Source organism: Aquarana catesbeiana, linkage group LG12, assembly GCF_042186555.1.
Source record: "Aquarana catesbeiana isolate 2022-GZ linkage group LG12, ASM4218655v1, whole genome shotgun sequence".
Taxonomy (NCBI): domain Eukaryota; kingdom Metazoa; phylum Chordata; class Amphibia; order Anura; family Ranidae; genus Aquarana; species Aquarana catesbeiana.
Window position 1 is genome coordinate 219,769,709 of NC_133335.1, and position 25,552 is coordinate 219,795,260.

The window sequence follows — 25,552 nt, forward strand, 5'->3', positions numbered from 1 at the left end:
GTGTCAGACTGACACGCCGCAACAACGACCGCCGCAATGCGCGCCCCCGAAAGATATCCTGAAAGATGTCTGGTCAGAATATCGCAACCACTTTGCCGATGTCATTTTGTTATATGGCGAGTGGCAAGTGGTTTTAAAGAGACACTGTCACTTTGTCTATGCAGGGCACAGTGATAGTGTCTGTACATAGGGACCCACCTGACCTATAGTAGTCAAGCTTGACATTGCTCCTTCTGCTGGCTCAGGTGGCAGAAATTCCCAGTGCTGCCAGAAATGAGGGAGCATTTGAGCATTTGTCATGTTCAAGAAACCAGTGGTGAGATGATTGGAGCTTTGTGACATGGTGCATTATCCTCATAAAGGGATGGACATGGTCAGCAACAATACTCAGGTAGGCCGTGGCATTTAAACGATGCTCAATTGGTACTAAGGGGCCCAAAGTGTGCCAAGAAAATATCTCCCCCACCATTACACCACCACCAGTCTGAACCGGTGATACAAGGCAGGATGGATCCATGCTTTCATGTTTACACCAAATTCTGTCCCTACCATCTGAATGAGACAAAAGGGGGGGAAAAAGGAATTCTAGGGACTTTAAGGAAGCCAGGACCTGGTAAGGTCGCGTATTTCCATCCCTACGGGACTTTAAATGAAATCATGACCTGGTAAGGTCATGTATTTCCATCCCTGTCGAGTCAAAACGAAAAAATTGGGGAAGGTGGGACTTTATATGAAGCACTTGGTAGCACATAGATGATAAAGTTGAACAAAGGAATTTTATTTAATAAACATTGTTAACAGTCATAGATATCAATGATAATATAGGTAATAGATAGGCACTAAGGCAAGGATAAATGACCATAAACTAACGGCACATATATCTCAATTGCAATAATTGGTACAAAATTGGACAATGTTATATAATAATAAAATAAGCTGGATGGTACATGTAATGATATACAACCATAAATAGATCCATAATAAAACTCCACAGTTCAACCAAGATTGGGTTAAATACATTCGTAATTACGGGATAATGCCTGCAGGACCTGAGGCCTCACTTGGACCTGTAGAGGTACAAATTTCATGAAACTTGATGATCAGGGTATAAGTGAATACGGAACACGGCATCAAATAGCTCTACGCGTTTCGTGGCTTACTCGCCACTCATCAGGAGCATGCGTGTAATGATCTATAATGAAAATGATAAGGAGATTAATCCGTCAGTAATGATGGGGTAGGATAAGACCCCAATCAACACCGAGGTGCATACCTGCCAATTGAGGCACTACGGTTGCCAGTGTAGTGGCAAGGCACCAGGGACGTCAGGCGGCGCTCCCAACCGGGGGCCGTGGCGGACAGCCCAGCGGGGGCGAACAAAAGGGCGGCCATCAGGGCGGGCACGGGACCCCAAGGCATCTCTGGGAAGAAAAAGAAAGTGAGGAATGAAGAGGTGGATAAGGACAGAGAGAGTGGGGAAGGATGAAAGGGCAAAGGAGAACCCGTGCATGTGAAACTGGGGATGAAGGGGTGAGACACTGGCAGTCAAGGCTGCCAGAAGAGGTGACCACCGCCAGAAGTTGGTGATGGACGGGACGTGATGGCTAGTGCAAGAAGGAGTGAGAAGTGCAGAGAGACAGAGTGACACTGGTACCTGTAAGTCCAAGGAACCCCGAGAGAAGAAAATTCTTCTCTCGGGGTTCCTTGGACTTACAGGAACCAGTGTCACTCTGTCTCTCTGCACTTCTCACTCCTTCTTGCACTAGCCATCACGTCCCGTCCATCACCAACTTCTGGCGGTGGTCACCTCTTCTGGCAGCCTTGACTGCCAGTGTCTCACCCCTTCATCCCCAGTTTCACATGCACGGGTTCTCCTTTGCCCTTTCATCCTTCCCCACTCTCTCTGTCCTTATCCACCTCTTCATTCCTCACTTTCTTTTTCTTCCCAGAGATGCCTTGGGGTCCCGTGCCCGCCCTGATGGCCGCCCTTTTGTTCGCCCCCGCTGGGCTGTCCGCCACGGCCCCCGGTTGGGAGCGCCGCCTGACGTCCCTGGTGCCTTGCCACTACACTGGCAACCGTAGTGCCTCAATTGGCAGGTATGCACCTCGGTGTTGATTGGGGTCTTATCCTACCCCATCATTACTGACGGATTAATCTCCTTATCATTTTCATTATAGATCATTACACGCATGCTCCTGATGAGTGGCGAGTAAGCCACGAAACGCGTAGAGCTATTTGATGCCGTGTTCCGTATTCACTTATACCCTGATCATCAAGTTTCATGAAATTTGTACCTCTACAGGTCCAAGTGAGGCCTCAGGTCCTGCAGGCATTATCCCGTAATTACGAATGTATTTAACCCAATCTTGGTTGAACTGTGGAGTTTTATTATGGATCTATTTATGGTTGTATATCATTACATGTACCATCCAGCTTATTTTATTATTATATAACATTGTCCAATTTTGTACCAATTATTGCAATTGAGATATATGTGCCGTTAGTTTATGGTCATTTATCCTTGCCTTAGTGCCTATCTATTACCTATATTATCATTGATATCTATGACTGTTAACAATGTTTATTAAATAAAATTCCTTTGTTCAACTTTATCATCTATGTGCTACCAAGTGCTTCATATAAAGTCCCACCTTCCCCAATTTTTTCGTTTTGACCTACCATCTGAATGTCACAGCTGAAATCGAGACTCATCAGACCAGGCAACGTTTTTACAATCTTCTGTTGTCCAATTTTGGTGATCCTGTGTGAATTGTAGCCTCAGTTTCCTGTTCTTAGCTGGTGGGAGTGGCACCCGGTGTGATCTTCTGCTGCTGTAGCCCATCTGCTTCAAGGTTAGATGTGTTGTGCGTTCAGAGATGGTATTCTGCATACCTTGGATCTAACGAGTGGTTATTTGAGTTACTGTTGCCTTTCTATCACCTCAAACCAGTCTGCCCATTCTCCTCCGACCTCTGACATCAACATGGCTTTTTCCTCCACACAACTGCCGCTCACTGGATATTTTCTCTTTTTTTTGGACCATTCTCTGTAAATCCTGAGAGATGGTTGTGTGTGAAAATCCCAGTAGATCAGCAGTTTTTGAAATACTCAGACCAGCCCATCTGGCACCAACAACCATGCCACATTCAAAGTAATTGAAATCCCCTTTCTTCCCCATTCTGATGCTCAATTTGAACTTCAGCAAGTCGTCTTCACCACATCTAGATGCCTAAATGCATTGAGTTGCTGCCATGTGATTGGCTGATTAGCAATTTGTGTTACCAAGTAATTGAACCGGTGTACCTAATAAAGTGGTAAGTGATAAAGTGTGTGTGTGTATATGTGTGTGTATATATATATATATATATATATATATATATATATATATATATATATATATATATATATATTAATTATAATATAATATAATTAGTGTGTGGGTGTGTATGTGGCAGGGTCTCCTTCTTGTTTCTTCTTTTTTCTTCTTCTTTGCAGCTAGTGTGGGGAATGGATAAAACCCCCCTCAGACTTTTGCCTCCAGTGTCACATTGGGTACATTTTCCTTCCCTTCCTGCACTGTAGACACAACTGAAAGTAAGATCAAATCTCTCCAATATGTGAATAAATCTCCTCTTAGACATGGATGCCCTATGCCAGCTGTCATTCTGCAGTCAAATGTCAAAGCCTTTAATGCCCACTGAGAGATTGATATTGGACTGTTGAATGACAAGGAGAGGCGTTCTTATCGTTGGGAACATGACATTTGGTTTAATCGCATTGTGCATCATAAACCATCGCCTTTATTATACTTTGTTGCGTTTCAGTGCTGCTAATCTTCTGCAGCCTTTTGCAGATCCTGTACAGCAGGGCTAGAGTTTGAGAGGAAGAAGCAACACAGGGAGCCAATCAGTTCCTATGCTGATAAGAAGCATGTTGATAGGAGGAAAAAACAGAGTGACAAAGAAATGAGCTGATTGCTGTGCAGCTTCTTCTTATACTACCCAGTCAAGAGAAAGTGTAAATTTAGCGAAAGGGACGACCTGGACTCAGAGAAAGTGGGTGAACCATGCTGGCTGTTACACTAAGGGCATCTAGTGGCAAAAAAACGTACTGCACCTCTGGATTGAAGATAAATATTGCAGCAAAGCTGATTTTGTTATTTTAGCTTTTAATGGGCTTTTCAGTTTTTTTCTTATTGTTTTCGGCTGGACATCTGCTTAAAAAAAGTAAAATTACTTTAAGCATTACACCAAAAGATTGAGATTTTAATGAACTGGTTTACATATACTTTAACAAGCAGAAAATCCTTTTTCCCTTTTCCCGACTGCTCTGTGATTCTTGACTTTCTCTGGCATGCCGTGCATTCACAGAATCTCCTGGCGTAGAGCGCTCAGCTAATTGGAATCCAATACCCACCCTGTCCTGGCATACCGTGCATTCATAGAATCTCCTGGTGTACAGCGCTCAGTTAATTGGAATCCAATACCCACTGTGATGGACTCACCCGGGACAGAGGCTTTTGGAGGGGACTGAATGCTGGCCTCTTGCCTACTGATTATGGGCCCTGGATTTTGGGGGAACGGTGCTCTTTGTGAGCTGTATGCCTGGGGACACTTGAGGTGGTGTTACTTTGGATTCAGGTCTATGTACCCCCAAGACACACAGACTCTGGGAACCCTGTACATGCCATATATTAGAAATAGTGACTGATTCATACTGTTAGAAGATGCTGGTGTCATCAACTCCAGCCACCTGTCTGTCTGTTGTCTGCTATGATGTAAATCTAGTATGGCTTCTAAGAGTGTTTCACCGATTGTTGGCTGAAAATGGTGACGTGTTCAATACTTATTCTACCCCCTGTATATTTAAAGTGATTGTAAAGGCTTGTTTTTTTTGTTTTTTTTTGTTATTTTTTTTAAATCACAAACATGACATACTTACCTCCACTGTACAGCTCACTTTGCACAGAGTGGCCCCGAACCTCGACTTCTGGGGTCCCCCAGCAGCTCTCGTGGGTCCTCCCCACATCAGATAAATCCCTAGGATAAGCGCTCTCCTGGGGGGTTACCTTGCGGTTGTACTCCCAAGTCCAGCATTTGCGTCCACAGACTCGAATGCCGGACTCAGCCCCGCCCCCCCCAGTGCCCGCGTCATTGGATTTGATTGACAGCAGCGGGAGCCAATGGCTGCACTGCTATCAATCTATCCAATCAGGAGCCGGGAGCCAGTGTAGAGAGAGACAGCGCGCCTCCGCCGAGTGAGTTCCAGGGCTCAGGTAAGTAAAACGGAAGGGCTGGGGGGCCGGTGGCTGCCAGAAGTGACACAAGGGTTTACAACCCCTTTAATGATGCATTAATGAATACAGAGTTGCATTCATTTGTGTATTTTTCTTTCTGCCTGGAGTTCAGGTGTTAAAGCATTTGTAGGGAATTATCCTAATTTTCTGTACTGCTGACATTTCACCAGAGAGTTAGGGGACCCCCCCCCCCCCCCAACAGAAGCCAAAACAGAATAAAAAATGTGTTTCTTTAAAATAGAACCTCACCTAAAAGAAGTTTTGCTTTTCTCTTTCGCTGCCCACAACCCCTTGGGACATGTTACATGTCCCAGGAGACTTCAAGTCCATTAAGATAGCACAGAGAGAATCATGCATGCACAGTGGTGAGCATCGGGGACCCAAAGACTGGTGAAGAACATTTCAATAAAGTTCTAACAAAAAAAAAAGGTTACAGTGTGATTGACTGCTGCCTTCACATTGCACACGAGCTGCTAAATTCTGAATGTTTCCCTTTCCTTCGACAATAACTCTGTCACCTCCTTATTTAATCTTCATCCAAGGATTTCTGGATTCACAAGCGAAACACTTTAGATCCTTTTGGTTTGAATTGCGATTTAGCTTTATATTTATTCTATGAATGAACATTGTTTTTTTTTATTGACAGGTTATTGGTTACTGTTGATTACTACATGTTCATATTTTCCTCAATCAGTGCTGGGGGTCGCAGTGGCCACTAGCGTCGTTCGGTGGAATAAATACTTATATTCACCTGATGCTAATTGGCTAAAAATGAAATTATATGTTTTTTTTCGGGTCTTATTACTATTTATTTGCTGAGATTTTGAAACTGTCACCAAATTGTGTTATGTCTTTTTGACTTATATATATTTCTGACAATGAGATATGTTTATTCATATGTGCAATGTTTTGTTTTTTTCATTAAAATAATTCTTTGCAGGAACTGTCTTTGGAGTTTGATTGCGAAATGAAGAAACGTGAACATGAGTTTCGTGTACATCTTGATGAGATGAGCACCACGGTTCTGTCTCACGAGCTCAAGGTAGGCATCTCTTTTGTAAGGGTTAAACATGGGGGTACGCATGCAGGCTCGCTCCCGAGCTGCCCTATCTGTGTCTTTAGACACAAACAAAGTTGGCTCGGCTCCACCCCCCCAATCCCTCGTCACACGATTTGATTGAGCCAATGGCTCCCGCTGCTATCAATCTGCCCAGTGAGGAGGGAGAGTGCTAAGAGAGTCGTTGCTCTCGTGCACAGTGCTGGATCAAAATTGGGCTCAGGTAAGTAAAAGGGGAGGCTCCAGGGATCCTGCAGCACAGAAGGTTTTTTTACCTTATTGCACAGAATGCATGAAAGGAGAAGTACAGCCAAAGCTATTTTGTCTATATTTCTACTATGGATTACAGGAGTGCAGTTTGCAGATGCTACCCAGATGCCTGCACTGGCAGTTTAATCAGCCTTTTAGCATGCCACGGGGAGCCTGATCCAGCCCTTCCCACCCCCTTCACAGCCCAGGGGCAGAGCAGAGAGCTGGTGGCTGACAGCCACCACTCTCTGCTGCGAGCAGAAGGGGAGAACTGAATGATCAGCGGTGTTTGATTGCTCAGTTCTCAGGGTAGAGCTGGTGGAGGGACGGCTGTAGCTGTGATCGGTGCTGCAACCATCTAGGTTAGTATGATTTTTTTTGGCGGGATTCCCACACTTCTCTTTTTTAAGGTAAACAACCTTTAGGCTTTAGAACCACTTTCATTTTCAGGGTGCTTGCCTGTTTCTGTCCTCCATGTTTTTTTTGCTGTTTCCTGGGGCAATTTACCTTCAATTCCTGTCCCAATAACACCTTATGTGTCAAAGTGTGTCACACTTTGACACACCAGGTGTTAATGGGACAGGAATTTAAAATAAATTGCCCCAGTCAGGGGTGTCACTAGGACAGGAAATAAAAAGCATTATATTACACTATGTTTACCCTACATACATGAACACTATCTTCTACTGGCCTCCTTGGAATGATAATAGCAATCCAGTCTTGGAGAAAGAATTGGCCTTTGTTTAATATGACATATTGCACTATTTATATGCACTGCCTACTGTATATTAGCACAATTATTTTCCATGACAGTCAGTTGCTGTCTGTGATGCCCTTCTTGCACTTATAGCTTATTTAGACTGACATGAAACCTCTTCTCTGCCTGGCTTGTGTTATAAGGTGAAGTTGCTGACTAAGGAATTGGATATTTTGAGGGAAATGGAACTGAAAGGTGCAGAGTCTCTCCAGCAAGCGGAATCTGCCAACCAGAGACTGCATGAGGCCCTGAGACAAAAAGACTTTGAAATGAAAGATTTTTTGGCGGTTAAAAAGGCACGGTATGTACTGCAGGTAGTGGGGCCTATGTAACAATTTATAGTAGACACCTAGGCCTGTTTCACACGGGCATCAGACTGTATAAGAGCAGTGTGAATGGCAAGCTTTGACAAATTGAAGCCTGCTAGCAGCTTGCTTAAGGTGGCCATTAATAATCCCATTAGGATCTGCTTATAACATTTACAAACTGGAGCTGAAGAGTACTTTCAAAGCTTCAGGCTGGTTTCACACTTAATTCGGATGCAGCTCACAGCAGGGGGTCTGGTGCGTCCCTGTTCTCCATTTCAGGGACGAATCGGCCTGAATTTTTGCCTGAATTTGGACCTAAAATAGAGCTAAAGACACACAGGACCCCTGTGTGAGCTGCATCCGAATTAAGTGTTGTGTGAGCCGGTCACAGTCTCTTGTCATGCAAATTGGATGCGGGGAAACCTCCGCATCCAATTTGCATGAGTGTGAACCCAGCCTCAACAAAGCTTGTTGAAAGCTCTGCTAATGCTTTGTGAAAGCTTGCTGTTCACAAAACTGCACTGGACTCCTTTTAAAAAACCGCACTAAAACCACGGTTTTTAAAAGGAGTCCGGTGTTTTGTTCAGGTGTGAACTTAAAGTCTAACCTGAACTGGAACCGGAGTGAAAAACGCACAGGACTGTTTTTAAAAACGGACTGCGGCCGGCCCACAGATACGTGAACCAGTTTCATAGAAAAGGCTACTGGTTCACATGTAATGCGAATTGGATGTGGTTTAAAACACATTCAATTCACATATATGTGAACTGAGCCTAAGAAGCTGAAGCCGTGAGACAGAAACAGAAACTCCAGTCTAATATTTTATTGCTAGCATTTACCTAGCACAAGCATATTATTCTGCCATATCCTGACTCCAGGTGACTGTACAGTTTTATGTTCCTACCACAGGAAGCAGGTAAACACTCCAATTTAGTTAGAAGACAAGTAACAAACCAGTATGTGTTTTTTTTTTTTTTAAATTGCGAGAGGAAGGTTCAACACCACACTGTGGTAAGGACCTTCTTAGCTGGAATAATCATGAGTCCTGTTGGCTTATTTATATGCCAAGCATGCACAGTGCAAGTTATAAATTCCAGAGCCTCTCCATGCAAGAAATGTAGTTTGCAGAGGATTTCAATACTGTAGGCCCTGTAGTGAGCCCAGCTATGATCGCAGTGATCCCTTTAGTTGTCCCTTGTTCCCAGTCTTTGACTCTATCCTATGGTGTGTCTATAACTAACACCTGTAGCATGTCCACTATGTGATAATCTCCTCTAATGCCGTGTACACAGGGGCGGACTTTTCCGCATCAAAGGTCCGACGGTCTTTCCGACGGACTTTCGACGGCTTTTGACGGACTTCCAATGGACATTCGAACGAACGGACTTGGCTACACACGATCACACCAAAGTCGACGGATTCGTACGTGATGACGTACTACCGGACTAAAATAAGGAAGTTGATAGCCAGTAGCCAATTGCTGCCCTAGCGTCGGTTTTCGTCCGTCAGACTAGCATACAGACAAACAGATTTTTCGACCAGACTCGAATCCGTCGGAAAGATTTGAAACATGTTTCAAATCTAAAGTCTGTCTGATTTTTGACCGAAAAGGTCCGTCCACACACGGTCGGATTGTCCGACGGATTCGTTCCGGCAGACAAGTTCAGTCGAAAAGTCCGCCCGTGTGTACACGGCATAACATGTCTGCGTTCTCTGACAATCTTCTGTAGCATTACATGTACTAAATATTATATGCAACCCTTGGGGACATCAAGAGCCACAGTTGAGGCTCATTATACCTCCTAACTGGGCAACAGAGACTATAGACCTTTCATAGTGGCCTATTAATGTAAACAGTAAAACCTACACTCACACATTCTGTACATTGTAGTTGCCTTTTCCCCCCTGACAGTTGTGACGCTTATGCTTATCTTGGAATAGATTCTGTTTTCTGTTGAATGAATGGAGCCATTTTCTGTACTCCCACCCTTTAGACCATCGTGATAAGAATTAACTTGGACTGTATCTTGTGTTGTAGAATAAAAGAGCTGGAGGGTAACGTGCAAAAATTGCAGCATCAGCTGGAAAGACAGGAGAAAACTTTTCAACTGAAGTAAGTTCATGTCATGCATTGCTGGAATGCAGAAGGTATTTTCTTTTCATTTCTGTCTGTACATCCACCTAGGTTGATTCACTTTCTCTTATTGCTTTACTGACTTTTGTCCATGAGTCAGAGCATGAGGGAAAAAGCTACATTTTAGAGTTGCCACCAGAAAGAGGTGAAGGTAAATCTTCAGATGGAGAATTGTCCAACAGGGGAATTCCCTTCACTTTGTAGAGATTTCATCAAACTTCCTGTTGAGTCTCTGAGACAAAAACAACAAGACATGGACATCAAGAGATAGATTGACAGTGATTCTAAGGCCCCTTTCACACTGACTAACCGATAAGGTCCGCTTGTCAGTTTTTCAGGCGGATCCGATCAGACCATCCATAGCTCTCTATGGAGTGGCGGATGTCAGTGGATGACACCCGCTGGCATCCAATCCTGTCTGCTAAAAACAGATGGATGGTTATTCATTCGTACAGGTGTGTTCCGCCATCCATAGACGCACACAGTGTGACTCGCCCCCTCCTCACAGGAGTTGATTGACAGCAGCAGGAACCAAAGGCTCCCGCTGCTGCCTTTGTGTCTTGTGGATGCAAGAAGAGAAGAGATACAGCCAGGCTCAGTGCTGAATTGATACAGGGCTCAGTGTTTAGGGCAGTGGTTCTCAACCCTTCTAGTGCCGTGACCCCTTGATAAAATTTCCCAAGTTGTGGGGACAGTAAAATTTTTGTAGCGTGGGTTCTCAGCACCCAAAACAAGTAATTTGCGCCCCTAACCCACGGACATTTAGCGCTCCCTGAGTCCCTTCCACTTGTACAGTATTGATACCCCTTATGGTACATTTTAGGATGTACCACTCTTTCTCTTTGTTCTCCTTTCTTTTACTTTTTATCTCTCTCTATACTAATTTCTTGTCCCCCCCCCCCCCATACCTCTCTATAGCCGTCTTTCTTCTCTTATTCTTTCTCTCCCTTTTTCTTTGTTCCTCCCCCTCTTTTCCTCTCCCTTCCATGTATTCTCTATTTTTTATTCCTTCTCTTACTCCTTGGTGGGAGATGGTGGGAATGGGATGAGTGGCAGTGCTGGTGGGGGGTGGGATCAGTGGCAGTGCTGGGGGCAGTTCTGATCAGCCAACTTAGGTGCTCTTGATCAAGGTCATCTGCTGATCTCAGAACTGTAGTGGGGACTTTTAATGGCAACTATAATCACAGGTAGTGTTACTCACTGTGTCTCCGGCTTCACTGTGTCTCCGGCTCTTTTTGGTGTCACGCAGCAGTGACACCTATGCCGAAATCAGGAGATAGGGTCTCCTCCAGCCCCTCCCACTTCACATTCCTCACCAGTCAGCTAACCTCTAGTCTCTGCCCCCCAGTCATGCTGTGAGCTGAATGGGCGGCTGTGAAGAGGCTGAGTGGGTGGCCGCGGGCTCCAGGGACAGCCCTGCTGGGTGGCTGTGAAAAGGCTGGGAGAGCTGTGCGGGCTTCAGGAACAGCCCAGGATTCGGTGACCCCTGGCAAATAGTCACCTGACCCCTGAGGGGGTCCCAACAGGGTTTCCACAACAACCCAGAATTTGTCATTGGGACAGAAAGTGAGGGGAAATCTTCTCAACAGGGGCACAGACAACAAAATAAACATTACAGGGGTGTTAACTCTTCCCTGTGCTATCCAAAAAGCTTAAAAATCGTTTTTTTGGCTGGAGCTACACTTAAAAAATCTACCTGTTCCGACAACAGATTCAACTTAAGAACAAACCTACAAACCCTATCTTGTTTGTAACCCGGGGACCGCCTGTACCTTAATCCAGGGAATGCATTAAGGTAAAAAATGTTTTACATTTTTAAACACTTTCATTCTTTCTTATTCTGTCTAAAACGAAAAAGAAAGGCTTGCTATGCATACTTTTTCAAGTGAACCTGTTGGTTTGCCCTGCATTGGGAAAACACAGGTTCCCTTTTAAAAGGGTGTTTATTTATTATTTGGCTGGAATACTACTTTAATGAGTGTACTGATGAGATCAGAATTACTCTTTGGCCCAGGGGCGCTAAGCCTTTTAAAGAGTGAGGGCCATTTAAGTGATTGGTAACCGGCCGCGAAGAGGGAGAGGAGGAGAAGCCAGCTTTCAGTGGTTGCAGGAGGAAAATGGAGAGGACCCGTTCCTGTATTTGCTGTCCTACCTAGGCAATTGTAAAACAGAATGTGACAGGGAGGCCACAATGACCCCTGGAGCATGGGGTGGGGCCACCATTGCCAATCCTGACGTTACACCAGTGGTTGTGGGGGTTTGGTAAAACTCGTCTCAACTATGGGGTTTTATCACCCTCCAAATGACAAATGTAGATGAGCCCTTACTGTCTTGAGCCTCATATCACACTGATGCGCTGCAGTTTACCGGCACCATGGGTGCAGCGCAATGCACCTTTGGCTTTCCTGCGGGTTAGCTCCACTTTGCTATAGACTTCTATTATCTTGCAAGTGTGGGGCACTCTCTGAAAGCGCACCAAAACTGCAGTTTTTGTGCTCTTTCAGAAAGCACATCAAACCTGCAGGATATAATAGAAGTGCGCTTCCCTGGTTTCAGGTCGAGGGCCACATCAGAGGGCTCCGAGGGGCACAGGCTGAGCACCCCTGCTTTAGCCTTATTAAATACACACATGTTGATAAATATATTTTGCATTTACCATTTTTTGGCATACAGGCCTGCAGAGCATTGCAGCCACAATCAGTGCGTCCTGTGTGTAAAGTACAGGCTCCTGCAGACTTTTCCCCCAGCCCCATATGGAGGTACAGATCTAAAGTTACTGGACTGGAGGAAATAAACTTGTGCTCTAATGAGATCTATGAGGCTCTCCTTTGTGCTGTGAAAGATGGGACTTGTAGCCTTTGCCTTCACAGATCTCTGTGTGGATTTGTCAAGTGCAGACAGAAAGTTGCAGGGAGAAGAACCCCAAAATTAAGGTAAGTTGGAGAGGGGAATGTGACCACGGTTCATGTTATACCCTAAATATGGGTGTAACATGAAACATGATCACAAAGTTGGATTAAGCTTTTAAACTGTCACAACAATCAGATTCTTTAGATTCTTCGCTTGTAGCCTTCACTGGTGATTACCATATGCACCTTTTCATGGTGATCCCTTAAGATACAAAGGCAGTGGACAGGGGTGTATATACTGTAGGTCACGGGGCACAATGCTTCACATCATGGTGCGGCAAAAATTCTCTCAGCTGCCACACTCAGCAGGCAGTGCCGCCCACCAAAAGCGACACTTTCAACTGAAGGGCACATGGTTGTGGCACGGGTTTAAACGGGTGATGAGGAGGTGATATAACATCTCTTTGCTGCCTTTCAAATGCCTTCTGAAGATTGTTCCTCAGCGGATCACCTTCAGAAGACAAAGCTGGTGTAAGCTAGCGCTTACTATCACAACTTACTGATAATGGTGCGGGCCAGGTAGGATGCATAACTAATTGAGATAGTGGGGGAGGGTATAATATTGAATTATGGTACATGTTAAAAATTGGCAGGCATGGGAATGTTGGAAGACAGCTAATGCTTTGGCACACGTAGCTGATATTCAGATAAATTGGACAGCTGGGTTCCCTATCCCTTTTTTCATTGTGGCAGAGAATGCAGATCACATCATTAAAGTGTATGTAAATCGTAACAGCAAACTTCTTTTATTTAGTCAGTTTTAATCTGTTAAAGGGTTAGTTCACCTTTAGCAGAAAATTGCTTATGTAGGTAAGGGGTGACGTTGCTAGGGCTTTGCTAACCAAGGTCCAGCTATTACTGTCAGGGCCGGATTAATATAGGGGCTATTGGAGCTGCAGCTCCAGGCCCCTTAGCTTAAGATAGGCCCATTTGTCAAAAAAAACTTATAAGGTCATGGCTCGGCGACCAGGGGTTACAGAAAACAGGTAGCTGAAGACCAACCCCATCACTGTTCAAAATATGGGGCTCCTATCATCTATGGTTCCGGAGATACGGGGCTCCTTGCGCAGCCTGTCAGAAGCTACATACAGAGCGGCCAGTTTAAATACAAGCTGGCACACTGTTTGCATGGAAGTATTTGATTCTCTGTTGTATCGACAACCCCAAAACAGTGAAAAAAATAGTGGCATTGAAACTAATAAACTCCTGCACACAAAGAAAAAAAACAAGTGTGTATAATGTTGTGGAATATGACAATATCAAGGTTACTGACACCTAATATTAAGTAAACCACCAATAGTGAAAAACCTGACTGTTATATAAACAGTAATTGGTGCTTTGGTGAACTGTTGTGACAAGTGAAACAAAAAGAAATGAAAAAAAATCCTTTAAAGTGAACAACCAAAATGTATGAAAATATAAAAAAAGTCCATAAGAAATCTCAAAAGAATGTGTAAAATTAGCAATTTAATAAAACTGTAAAACATTCTTTCACCATTTCACTCACATAATACAAAATCACATCAAGCAGAGAAAAATTCCACAGCAAGAACAATCCAAGCAGTGTAAACCAATGTGTTGCGGTCACAATGTTTCGTCACACAGACTTAATCATGGGATTCCAATCCCATGATTAAGTCTGTGTGACGAAACATGTCGGGGCAAGGCTGTACGGCAATCATCTACATGTGGTGCGATGCGCTGTGACGTGACACGCTGCACCAGGAAGTGGGGGCTCGGTTCTGAGAAGCGGGTGAGGCTGTTATCAACTACCGCACACCTTGGGTCCGCCGTGACTACAACACATTGGTTTACACTGCTTGGATTGTTCTTGCTGTGAAATTTTTCTCTGCTTGGTGTGATTTTGTATTATGTGAGTGCAATGGTGAAATAATTTTTTACAGTTTTATTAAATTGCTAATTTTACACATTCTTTTGAGATTTCTTATGGACTTTATTTATATGGTCATACATTTTGGTTGTTCACTTTAAAGGAATTTTTTCATTTATTTTTGGTTCGCTTGTCACAACAATTCACCAGAGCACCAATTACTGTTTATATACCCGTCAGGTTTTTCACTATTGGTGGTTTACTTAATATTACGTGTCACTAACCTTGATATTATCATATTCCACAACATTATACACACTTTTTCTTTTTTTTTTCTTTGTGTGCAGGAGTTTATTCGTTTCAGCGCCACTATTTTTTTCACTGTTTTGGGTTGTCGATACAACAGAGAATCAAATACTGTCCACACATTTGTTTATGCCAAGTGGCTGCTTTAGGTATTCAGTTCTGATCCTCCAAGAGCGCAGTGTTGGTATTATAGGGGCGGGCGGATTACCTTTATACCATCTGGTTTGAATTTATCACACTCTGTTTGCAGCAGACTGAGAGCTCACAGTGGCGCTCCTCACTTCTTGTCAGAGGCACTGAGCTCAATGGACAGCTTGGAGCCTGCAGAGTTTGACAGGCAGCACCTCCTGTCAAACTCTCCTATTGATTTCAATAGAGCCACTCTGCAACTGCAAGCCAAACTCGCTTGCAGTAGCAGCATAGTCCAACAATGTAAAACTACCATTCAGCAATGTAAAAAAAAAAGCAAGGAGGCGGCAGTAGCACTTCATGAACACCCGTCAGCTGTTGCTATACCACTCGTTGAAAAGCAATTCACCACAGATCACTTTTCAGAGGACAGTAAGCATTACCGCAACTGAAAGAAACTTGAAACACATCATCCATTTCACACTCACCACCAACCAGCCACTTCCCATGTTAGCCACCTCCCTTCAACTTATATCACAGGTGACCATTTCCCAACCTGAAGATGACACACCCTACTCCAAAAAAAATCACTCCCAGTTACTTCCCCCACTGCTGATTGATATCCCTCCATGACCACCTCACACCCCCCTGCTGACAGACCTTTCTCCCCAGCCTGTCCCCACACACACCCTCTCACCTGCTGACCTGTGGATGGGGGAATCACTCTTGCAGTGTTATTGTGTTCTGCCAGTGGGGAGCTTTCCCTACCCACACAATACAATGATCAGTGTTGCTAACTATAGCTGGCAGCACTGATTGTTTTGGGAAAAACCTGACAGGCTGCTTATACTCAAGTTGATTAATAGATTGGTGTACTACCAGCTAGCCCATACATAGATCGACTATGGCTGGTCTCTGCTTAATTGGGTTAATTTAAATCCATGTATGGCCCGCTTAACCACTACGCAGCAGAGGCCTATCTAGTGAAAATGGCGCCTATGGCAAGCACTGAAACTGCGCCCCTGTCAAAACATTGAAACCCATCTTTCCGATAACCTTAACAAAAAAAAACAGCTAACAAAACTACAATATCAGCACCCAAAAATGCAGTAACATCAGCACCCAAAAATGCAGTAACATCAGCACCCATGAATGCAGTAACATCAGCACCCATAAATGCGGCCTCACCAGCACCCAAAAATGCAGTAACATCAGCAGCCATAAATGCGGCCCTACCAGCACCCAAAAATGCAGTAACATCAGCACCCATAAATGCGGCCTTACCAGCACCCAAAAATGCAGTAACATCTGCACCCATGAATGCAGTAACATCTCATCCTCCCTCTCTCTATTTAATTTAATTTGTTATAACAAAAAATTGTTAGCATTTTTATTTATTTATTTATTTTTATAAAAAGCCCTACCAAAATCCTCAGCATCAGGCCCATGATGTTCTTTATCCAGCCCTAATTACTGTTCACCTTCACCATCGCAGGAGTGAGCTCCCAAACTCTGAGCTCAGAGCTACTGCATCAGGGGGCAGAGAGCACATGTGAGGGGGTTTGAATCAGAGGTAGAGCTCACTTTTGTGATGGGCAAGGTGAACTGCAATAGCTAGGCCTCTCTTAGCAATGTCCTGGGGTTTTTAGGTCAGGCTTCATGAGATACGTAAAAGTCCTACACCTGTAGCAAGGGCATTATTAAACTTTAGTTAAAACTGTATAGTTTGTTTTTATCTACAGATGTCCCTTATCTGCATAGGTAGTTTTTTGGTAAAGGTGAACTAATCCTTTAAAGATTAATTCCAAGATTGTATATTTTTACATATTGTATTTACATTGGTCCAGTCTGGACCAGTGTAACTATGTACAGTATATACTTTACATAGCTGATGCCCCTGGAAGCTGAAAATTGCTGTGATAGACACAGGGCTGGTGCAAGGATTTTTGAAACCCTAGGCTAAAACTCATTTCTTTCTTGAACATCACGGGACACAGAGCCTCAGTAATTACTGATGGGTTATATAGGGTATCACTGGTGATTGGACACTGGCACACCCTAACCAGGAAGTTCAACCCCCTATATAATCCCTCCCTCTTGCAGGGATACCTCAGTTTTTACGCCAGTGTCTTAGGTGTTGGACGTTTAAAGATGTCCTGTGCTGAGCTCCAAAGGGATTATCCTATATCCTATACTGGGGCAGGCCAGGCGAACCGGATCCATTCCAAAGTGTCTTTTCTAGGCCAAATTGGATGGTACCCGGGCCTCTTGTCCGAAGAAACAAGGTTTTACCTGTAACGCTTCTCTGTTTAGAGAGCTGAACCCCGCATATTAGAAAATGGTTTTTCTAGCCTAATTTCTAGCCGGGTGCTTTACAGGGCCAGAACTGTGGATCCCCCTATTCGTAGGGGCCCCAGTCTCTGACGGTTTTTTCAAACAGAGCCCACCGTGAGAGGCGAAGATTGGGTCTCTATAACAGAACCCTGCGGATGGATAAGGTAAGGGAGATTTCACAGAATTTTTAAATTCTAGTAGGTTTCTCCTTTAAGGTAAATACATGCTGTGCCTATTGTGACCACCGGGGGCTGCCAAGAGCACATACCTTCTCATGCTGATGTCTGTCTCAAGTGTTCGACGCTGTACAAGCTCCTCCGACCGGCTCCAGGTAGGATGGGATGGGGGGCTCTCCTCAGGGATATCTCCCCCCAGACTAGGGGGAGGCCGCAGGTGATCTGTAAGGCGGTTAGACACCGCATTTTCACCGCCGCCGCCACCTTCACACAGGCAGGTCCATCATTACCAGCCTCTATCCCTCCTCCCCCTCCCCCAGCCTCCTCCATGTTTGGTTTAGAAGGGTCGGCTAGCGCGGGAAGCGCTTGTTTTTTCAAAAAATGAAGGGGGGGGGGGCGCGGTTGAGGGGGGGGTGCGGTACGTCAGCACAGTGTGCTCAGACGCCCACAGGACAGGCTGCAGGCTATTAAAGGCACTAATTACAGGTGCACTAAGCCTTCTGGAGGGACACAGAGCTGACGGTTGCATGTAAGGTGGGACACAGGCATTCTCCTAGGAAGCATTTACTAAAGTAACACCAGACTGAGCATTGGGTAGCAAGGCTTTTAGCCAGACTACATCGCTCAGCAGTCAATGTTCATTTCTGATACCTCCACCTTGTTGCTTTGCACTATGGGTAGAAGAGGTTCAGGCACCCCAAGAACCAGAGACTCTAGTGGATCTCGTTCAGGTTCTGAGGGCCTCTTGTCTGCAGCATCCTCCCCCCCTGAGGGGCCAGGGACGGCTAGCCAGGGAGAGCCGTCGGGGTCAGGGGCTATACCTGCTTCTGGCATTTCAGCCCCTGTATACATTACACAGGAGGTTTTTTCCTCAGCCATTAATGGTTTAGAGGAAAGATTAATGGCCCTGATTACGTCTTCACTCGGTGGAAGAAAACGCACTAGGCCTTCCTCTGTTCCTCAAGACCCTCAGGAAGAGGAGCTCTGGGATAAAGGAAAGGAGTCCCTTTCAGAGGATCGGGATGGGACGGATGATTCCTCTTCAGAGGAATCAGGTGGAGCGGGACCCTCTGCGACTTCCCAAGAGGAGAAAGTCTTAGTGCAGATCCTTAATGGATTGGTCCGCTCCACATTTAAGTTGCCCATATCTGAATCAGTTAAAGAACCCTCTTCTTCTTTAGGGTCACTGAAACCTCCTCAAACAGCACAGGCTTTTCCTGTTCATAATTTACTTGAAAAGCTCCTTTATGCTGAGGGGGATCACCCAGATAAACGTTTTTTTCCGCCGAAAAAGTTTTCAACACTTTATCCTATGGAAGAAAAGTTTATGAAAATGTGGGGAGTACCAGCCATTGATGCCGCCATTTCCTCCGTAAATAATAGTCTGACTTGTCCTGTAGACAATGCTCAGATGCTCAGGGATCCTGTAGATAAAAAGATGGAATCCCTATTGAAGGATGTTTTCTCCTTAGCAGGCTCAGTGGCTCAACCTGCAGTAGCAGCGATTGGAATGGAGTCTGTCAATACCTAAGAGACCATGTTAAGCAGGTCATCAAGGTTTTACCTGAACAGCAGGCCCAGGGGTTGGCTAACCTTCCAGCGGCCTTATGCTTTGTTGTTGACGCCATCAGAGAATCTATCGTGCAAACCTCCCATCTTTCACTGGGGTTGGTGCATATACGTAGAATCCTATGGTTGAAAAATTGGTCAGCCAAAGCACCATGTAAGAAGCTCCTGGCTGGGTTTCCATTTCGTGGTGAAAGGTTGTTTGGAGAAGACTTGGATAACTATATCAAGAGAATCTCTGTGGGAAAAGCACTCTCTTTCCTGTTAAGAAGAAGAGTAAGTGTCTCGACGGCCTCCTCCATCTGGGTCCAGAGACAAGAGTCAACCCCTAGGCAAAACACTAAGACCTCTGCATGAGGGGGCGCCCCCGCTCACTCGAGTGGGGGGAAGACTGCGACAGTTCTCAGGGCTCTGGCAGGAGGATTTCCAGGACAAATGGGTAATCTCCACAGTAACCTTAGGGTACAAGCTGGAGTTTCAGGAATTTCCTTCTCTTTTCTTTAGGTCAAGTGTCCCCAGGGATCCAGAGAAAAAGCAGTCGCTCCTTCTAACGTTAGAGCGACTTTTGGCGCAGGAGGTCATTGTGGTTGTTCCCGCGAAGGACCAAGGATTGGGCTTCTATTCCAACCTTTTTACGGTCCAAAAACCAAATGGGGATGTCAGACCCATTCTGGATTTAAGGGATCTGAACAGATTCCTAAGGATTCAATCCTTCCGCAAGGAATCAATTTGGGCGGTAGTTTCCACCCTGCAGGGAGGAGAATTTCTGGTATCGATAGACATCAGAGATGCATATCTGCATGTGCCTATTTTTCCCGCTCATCAGAAGTTTCTGCGCTTCGAGATAGGAGGGCGCCATTTCCAGTTTGTGGCTCTGCCTTTTGGGATAGCCACTGCACCTCCAGTGTTCACAAATGTCTTGGCTCCTCCTCTGGCCAGATTAAGGGCTCAGGGTATAGCTGTCATAGCATACCTAGACGACCTGCTTTTGATAGACCGGTCGGTAGCCTCCTTGAACGGAAACTTGAGGACCACAGTTAGGTATCTGGAACACCTGGGTTGGATCCTCAACCTAGAAAAATCTTTCCTGAATCCAGTAAGAAGACTGGAGTATTTAGGTCTGATCATAGACACAAGCCAGGAGAAAATATTTCTACCTCAGGCAAAGATCATTGCTTTAAGAGAGCTGATTCTGGCAGTCAGGACCAAGAAGGGTCCTTCTATCTGTCTTTGTATGAGGCTACTAGCGAAGATGGTGTCTTCATTCGAAGCAGTTCCCTATGCTCAGTTTCATTCAAGAATCCTGCAACACAGTATTCTTTCGGCCTGGAACAAGAAGGTTCAGGCATTAGACTTTCCAATGCACCTGTCTAATGCGGTGCGTCACAGCCTCAATTGGTGGCTAATACCCGAACACCTGCAGAAGGGGAAATCCTTTCTACCGGTTACCTGTACGGTGATAACAACAGATGCCAGTCTGTCGGGTTGGTGAGCAGTTCTGGAACAGTCTGCGGTCCAAGGGGTATGGTCCAAGACCGAGAGGACCTTACCCATCCACATTCTGGAGATCCGTGCGGTATACCTAGCCCTAAAGGCCTGGACTATCAGGCTACTGGGTTGCCCGGTCAGGATCCAGTCCGACAATGCCACAGCAGTGGCTTATGTCAATCATCAGGGAGGCACCCGGAGCCGAGCTGCTCAAAGAGAGGTGAACCAGATCTTAGTCTGGGCAGAGAAGCATGTGCCGTGCATATTGGCAGTTTTTATTCCGGGGATAGAGAAGTGGCAGGCGGACTATTTAAGTCGCCAGCAGTTACTCCCAGGGGAATGGTCTCTGCATCCCGATGTCTTTTGGGCCATATTCCAAAGATGGGGGGTTCCAGATGTAGATCTCTTTGCATCCCGATTCAACAAAAAGATAGACAGATTTGTGGCAAGGACAAAAGATCCTCTTGCACACGGGACGGATGCGTTGGTGATTCCGTTGGCTTCGGTTCTCACTGATTTATGCATTCCCGCCTATTTTGCTACTGCCACAACTCCTTCGCAGGATCAGACAGGAAAGGAAGGCAGTACATCTGGTGGCCCCCGCTTGGCCCAGAAGGACGTGGTATGCGGAAATAGTAAGGATGACGGTGGGTTCCCCGTGGACACTACCGGTACGCCCAGACCTGTTATCTCAGGGTCCAGTGTTCCATCCTGCTTTACAAACGCTAAATTTGACGGTTTGGCTATTGAGACCCACGTTCTGAAGAGTTGTGGGCTTTCAGGGCCTGTGATATCTACCTTGATCAATGCAAGGAAGCCAGCTTCCAGATTGATTTATCATAGAGTCTGGAAAGCTTATATATCCTGGTGTGAATCCAGGGGTTGGCATCCCAGAAAATATGTGATTGGTAGAATTCTTGATTTTCTACAATTAGGATTAGAGATGAAGCTGGCCTTAAGTACCATCAAGGGCCAGGTCTCGGCTTTATCAGTATTATTTCAACGGCCACTTGCTTCGCATTCTTTAGTCCGAAACTTTATGCAGGGGGTGACGCATCTTAATCCTCCGGTTAAGGCACCCCTAAACCCTGGGACTTGAACTTGGTTCTGTCTGTGTTACAGAAACGGCCTTTTGAACCAATACATCAGATTCCTTTGGTCTTGCTGATAAGGAAGTTAATTTTTCTGGTAGTCATCTCTTCTGCTAGAAGAGTATCAGAATTGGCAGCTCTTTCCTGTAAGGAGCCTTATTTGATTGTTCACAGGGATAGAGTGGTACTGCGCCCTCTTCCTAGTTTTTTACCGAAGGTGGTTTCAGATTTTCATCTAAACCAAGACATTGTTCTACCCTCCTTTTTTCCAGATCCCTGTTCTCCGGAAGAAAGGTCACTACATTCATTGGATTTAGTAAGAGCAGTTAAGGCCCATCTGGAAGCAACTGCACAGATTCGCAAGATGGATGTTTTGCTTGTGCTGCCAGAAGGTCCCAGTAGAGGACAAGCAGCATCAAAAGCTACCATTTATAAATGGATTCGAAAATTGATCATTCAAGCTTACGGTTTGAAACAGAGGATTCCTCCATTTCAGATCAGGGCACATTCCACAAGGGCTATTGGTGCTTCTTGGGCAGTGCATCACCGGGCCTCTATGGCTCAAATCTGCAAGGCCACAACCTGGTCTTCAGTCCATACATTCACCAGATTCTAGGGACAGGCTAGGGACCAGTCCCAGGCAGCAGAGTGCAGTGCAGACGGAGGCCTACTACCCATGTGTGTCAGTCATGGGGCAGTGAGGAGTGCCAGCTCCCCGGGGGGGGGGGTTTCCTGCAAACACTCCCAGCTGTAGAGCGCCCTCTGCAGCCAGTGCGGAGTTTTCCTCAAAGGTGTGTGTGTGTGTGTGTGGAGGGGAGGCTGGTACCTGTACCCACATCACTGGAGATCCTCTGCTGGAGATCATTAGCTGTCACCGACAGCGCTCACTCAGCTGCCATTACCTGGGATGCCAGGATCCACCATCTGCCCGCTTCACGGTCGGAAGTCCGCTTTCCTTCTCAGGCTGTCCCTAACCCACACAGCGGGCCAATGAGGAGGAAGCACCTCCTGTGCCCCCAACTAGGCTGGCTCCTACTTTGCCTATAGGTAGCGCTGGCCCTGGATAGACACCGCTACTCCAGTGACCTCCATTTTCGGGTCCTGTGCTGAGCAGCTGGCCTAAAACATTGTATACAAAAAGAGAAGGCACTTCTAAGTGCAATACACCAGAAATTTATTAGCACAAATGGTTAAAAACACTTACACAGGTAAGTAGATGGCAGGCCCTGTGGAAGTGCGGCAGCCATTTGCTCTCCAGTCCCTTCACAGCTGCTGGTTGACTATACATGCCTGGTAATTGCAGTTACAGAAGGCCTGCCGGATACATCATCCTTTACATGGCTGCTATGTACTTACCTGTGTAAGTGTTTTTAACCATTTGCGCTAATAAATCTCTGCTGTATTGCACTTAGAAGCGCTTTTTCTTTTTGTATTCTTTATGTCAGAACTTGCTTCTACTGCTTGGAGTGCTGCTTGTGTGCCCTCTTAGTTTCCTTACACACCTCCCTGGATGGTACAAGAGAACCGGTGTACCTGTGGTCATTTTTCATGCAGAAGCACCCTAGAAATCCCTTTTTTCATTCCTAATGCATTGTGAACACAGGAGGTTGCTTGCTGAACACAGGCACCATTTAGAGAATGGAGAGGTGGGGTGGTGAGGTCACACCCTCCACCTCATCCAATCAGAGGACACTTTGCATTCATTCAGAAAATGCAAAACATTTTGCTGAGCGGCTGCCCTTTTGTGTTCACGATGCATCAGGCCAGCTGCTCAGCAAGGGACCTGGAAGTAAGTGGGGATCACCTGCTGATCATTTTGACCCATGGTTTCACTATAAATGACCTCTGCTGGTGTATTTCCTATTATAAGCTCAGTTGCCCACATTTCTGACAGGTTCGCTTTTGGAAGAATATAAATGACTGTGATTTTCTGCTTTATAAATATATATTATTGTGTACTAAAGAGCTGGGAAATTTGGTCAGGTCAGGTCTTGACAGGGCCATGACTATCAGTTCTCTGTTGCACTTAAAGTGTGGTGTTTGGTTAATTGTGCTAAATTTAGCTTTATATTACATTTTAATTTTGCATCAATTAGTAACATTAATTTGAGAATTTTGCATTGGCCATTTATAGACACGAGAAGCTAGACCGCTGTGCACGGGAGAAAGAATCATCACTGACTTTGATGAAGGAAGCTCACAGTGAACAGATCCAGCAGCTGGAGAATCAGAAGAAGGAGCTGCAGAGGTGTGTGGAAACTCTGCAGATGGAGCAGCACAGGGCGACATGCAATCATCAGGCTGTACTGGAAGAGAAGGACAGCACCATCACAACGTGAGTAATTTCCTGCTCATCAGCTGAATTTCAATTCTGACTTGCAAAGAGAGTGTCTGCACTGGCAGCTGAATTAAAGTGTTTGTTAACTCAAAAAAAAAAAATCCTGTTTCTTTAAAGTATGTTATACAGCACAGTGCTTGTGCTGTGTCATTTGGCCCACTGTATCACCTGAAATACCTGGCTGATCCTGACAGTTTCTGCCCTCCCCTCTGTACGCTGACCACGATATATCAGGGCTGCTGACACAGTGGTCAGAGTACATGGCTCTGTCATCTGCAGCCTGCTATCTGTCTCCTCTGTGCTCCTGTGTCCTCCTCCCCCCTCCCCTCCATGCCTGTCTGCTCATGACAGTGCCTGACACACCCCCCCCCCCTTGCTCCTTATGCTCTTATACCTACTAAAAAATCCTCCCCTTCCCTCTGTTACACAATAGTAAGTTTCCCTGTGTTATGTAAAAAATATGTCCATTGGTACCTATAATAGAGCGGCTCCCTGCGATCACATGACACCTTGGCTTTCTCTCTCTTCCTCTCTCTCTCTCTCCTCCGCTCGCCGGCTGACGTCATCGGCAGTGCTCCGCCCCGCCTGCTTGAACTGTCAGCCGGGCAGAGGAGAGGAGAGAGGAGGCACCTGAGCGCTTTGAGCCGCTCACATATAGGTACCGATGGGCATATTTTTTACATAACAGGGGTACTTATTATTATGTAACAGAGTAGATAAGAGGATTTCATAGTAGTGGGTTAATAACCACTTTAGGAGGGGAAGCAAAGAGCTAGAGTGATGGACACAATTTTTTCTTCCTGAACTCAGTGGGTTCTTTCTTTCCCGGTGGAGTGCGGTGCCTTCTGAAGAGTGATCATTGTTTAGATCAGCATTTGACAGGCAATGATTTTTTATTTTAATAACTATACTTATGTTCCCTTTAAAATGGTTCTGTTGCTAGACTAAAAAAAGTAAAAGCAAGCCACCCTGCAAAAGAAAAGATATAAGGGTTGATTTACTAAAACTGGAGAGTGCAAAATCTGGTGCAGCTCTGCATAGAAACCAATCAGCTTCCAGGTTTTTTTCTCAAAGCCTAATTGAACAAACTGATGTTAGAAGCTGATTGAGTACCATGCACAACTGCACCAGATTTTGCACTCTGCAGTTTTAGTAAATCTCCCCCATAATATCAACCAGCTTGGTGGCCTGTCACCTTTCTTGAAGGGCTACAGCAATTGAAGAATCTTCAGCATCCAATGCACTTCCAGGAGTGTCTGATGCTTGGTTTGACTTGTGGTGGTTCCACGCAAAGGCCAAAATATCAGCACACTACAGGGAATGCAGGCGTCCGACTTTCCTGGAAGTGGGTTGGATGCTAAAGATTCTTTGGCCTTAGTAGCTCTTCAAAAAAAAAAAAAGATTGGAGTCACCATCTACTTGTGTAATGCATATTATACCTTCTTCTTTTGCAGGGAGGCTTGCTTTTAAACTTTTATTCTGGTGACAGAATGGCTTTAAGATCAGCATTCCAATGCTATTTACTTGAAAACACCCCATCAGAACTATAGGAACACTTTGGGTGGATGGCGATAGGTGTACA

The 25,552-nt window shown here is 45.3% G+C and overlaps 1 protein-coding gene across 5 annotated transcripts in view; it reads left to right on the forward strand.

The window, feature by feature from the left end:
• Nucleotides 1–25,552, forward strand: part of CCDC57 (coiled-coil domain containing 57) — a 142,549-nt gene that overhangs the window by 60,268 nt on the left and 56,729 nt on the right. For all 5 annotated transcript variants that reach the window (XM_073606702.1, XM_073606703.1, XM_073606701.1 and 2 more), the window contains 4 exons: nt 6,238–6,339; nt 7,504–7,661; nt 9,707–9,781; nt 23,767–23,967. In XM_073606702.1, coding sequence (XP_073462803.1) covers nt 6,238–6,339; nt 7,504–7,661; nt 9,707–9,781; nt 23,767–23,967 — 536 coding nt within the window. The remainder of the gene's footprint in view (nt 1–6,237; nt 6,340–7,503; nt 7,662–9,706; nt 9,782–23,766; nt 23,968–25,552) is intronic.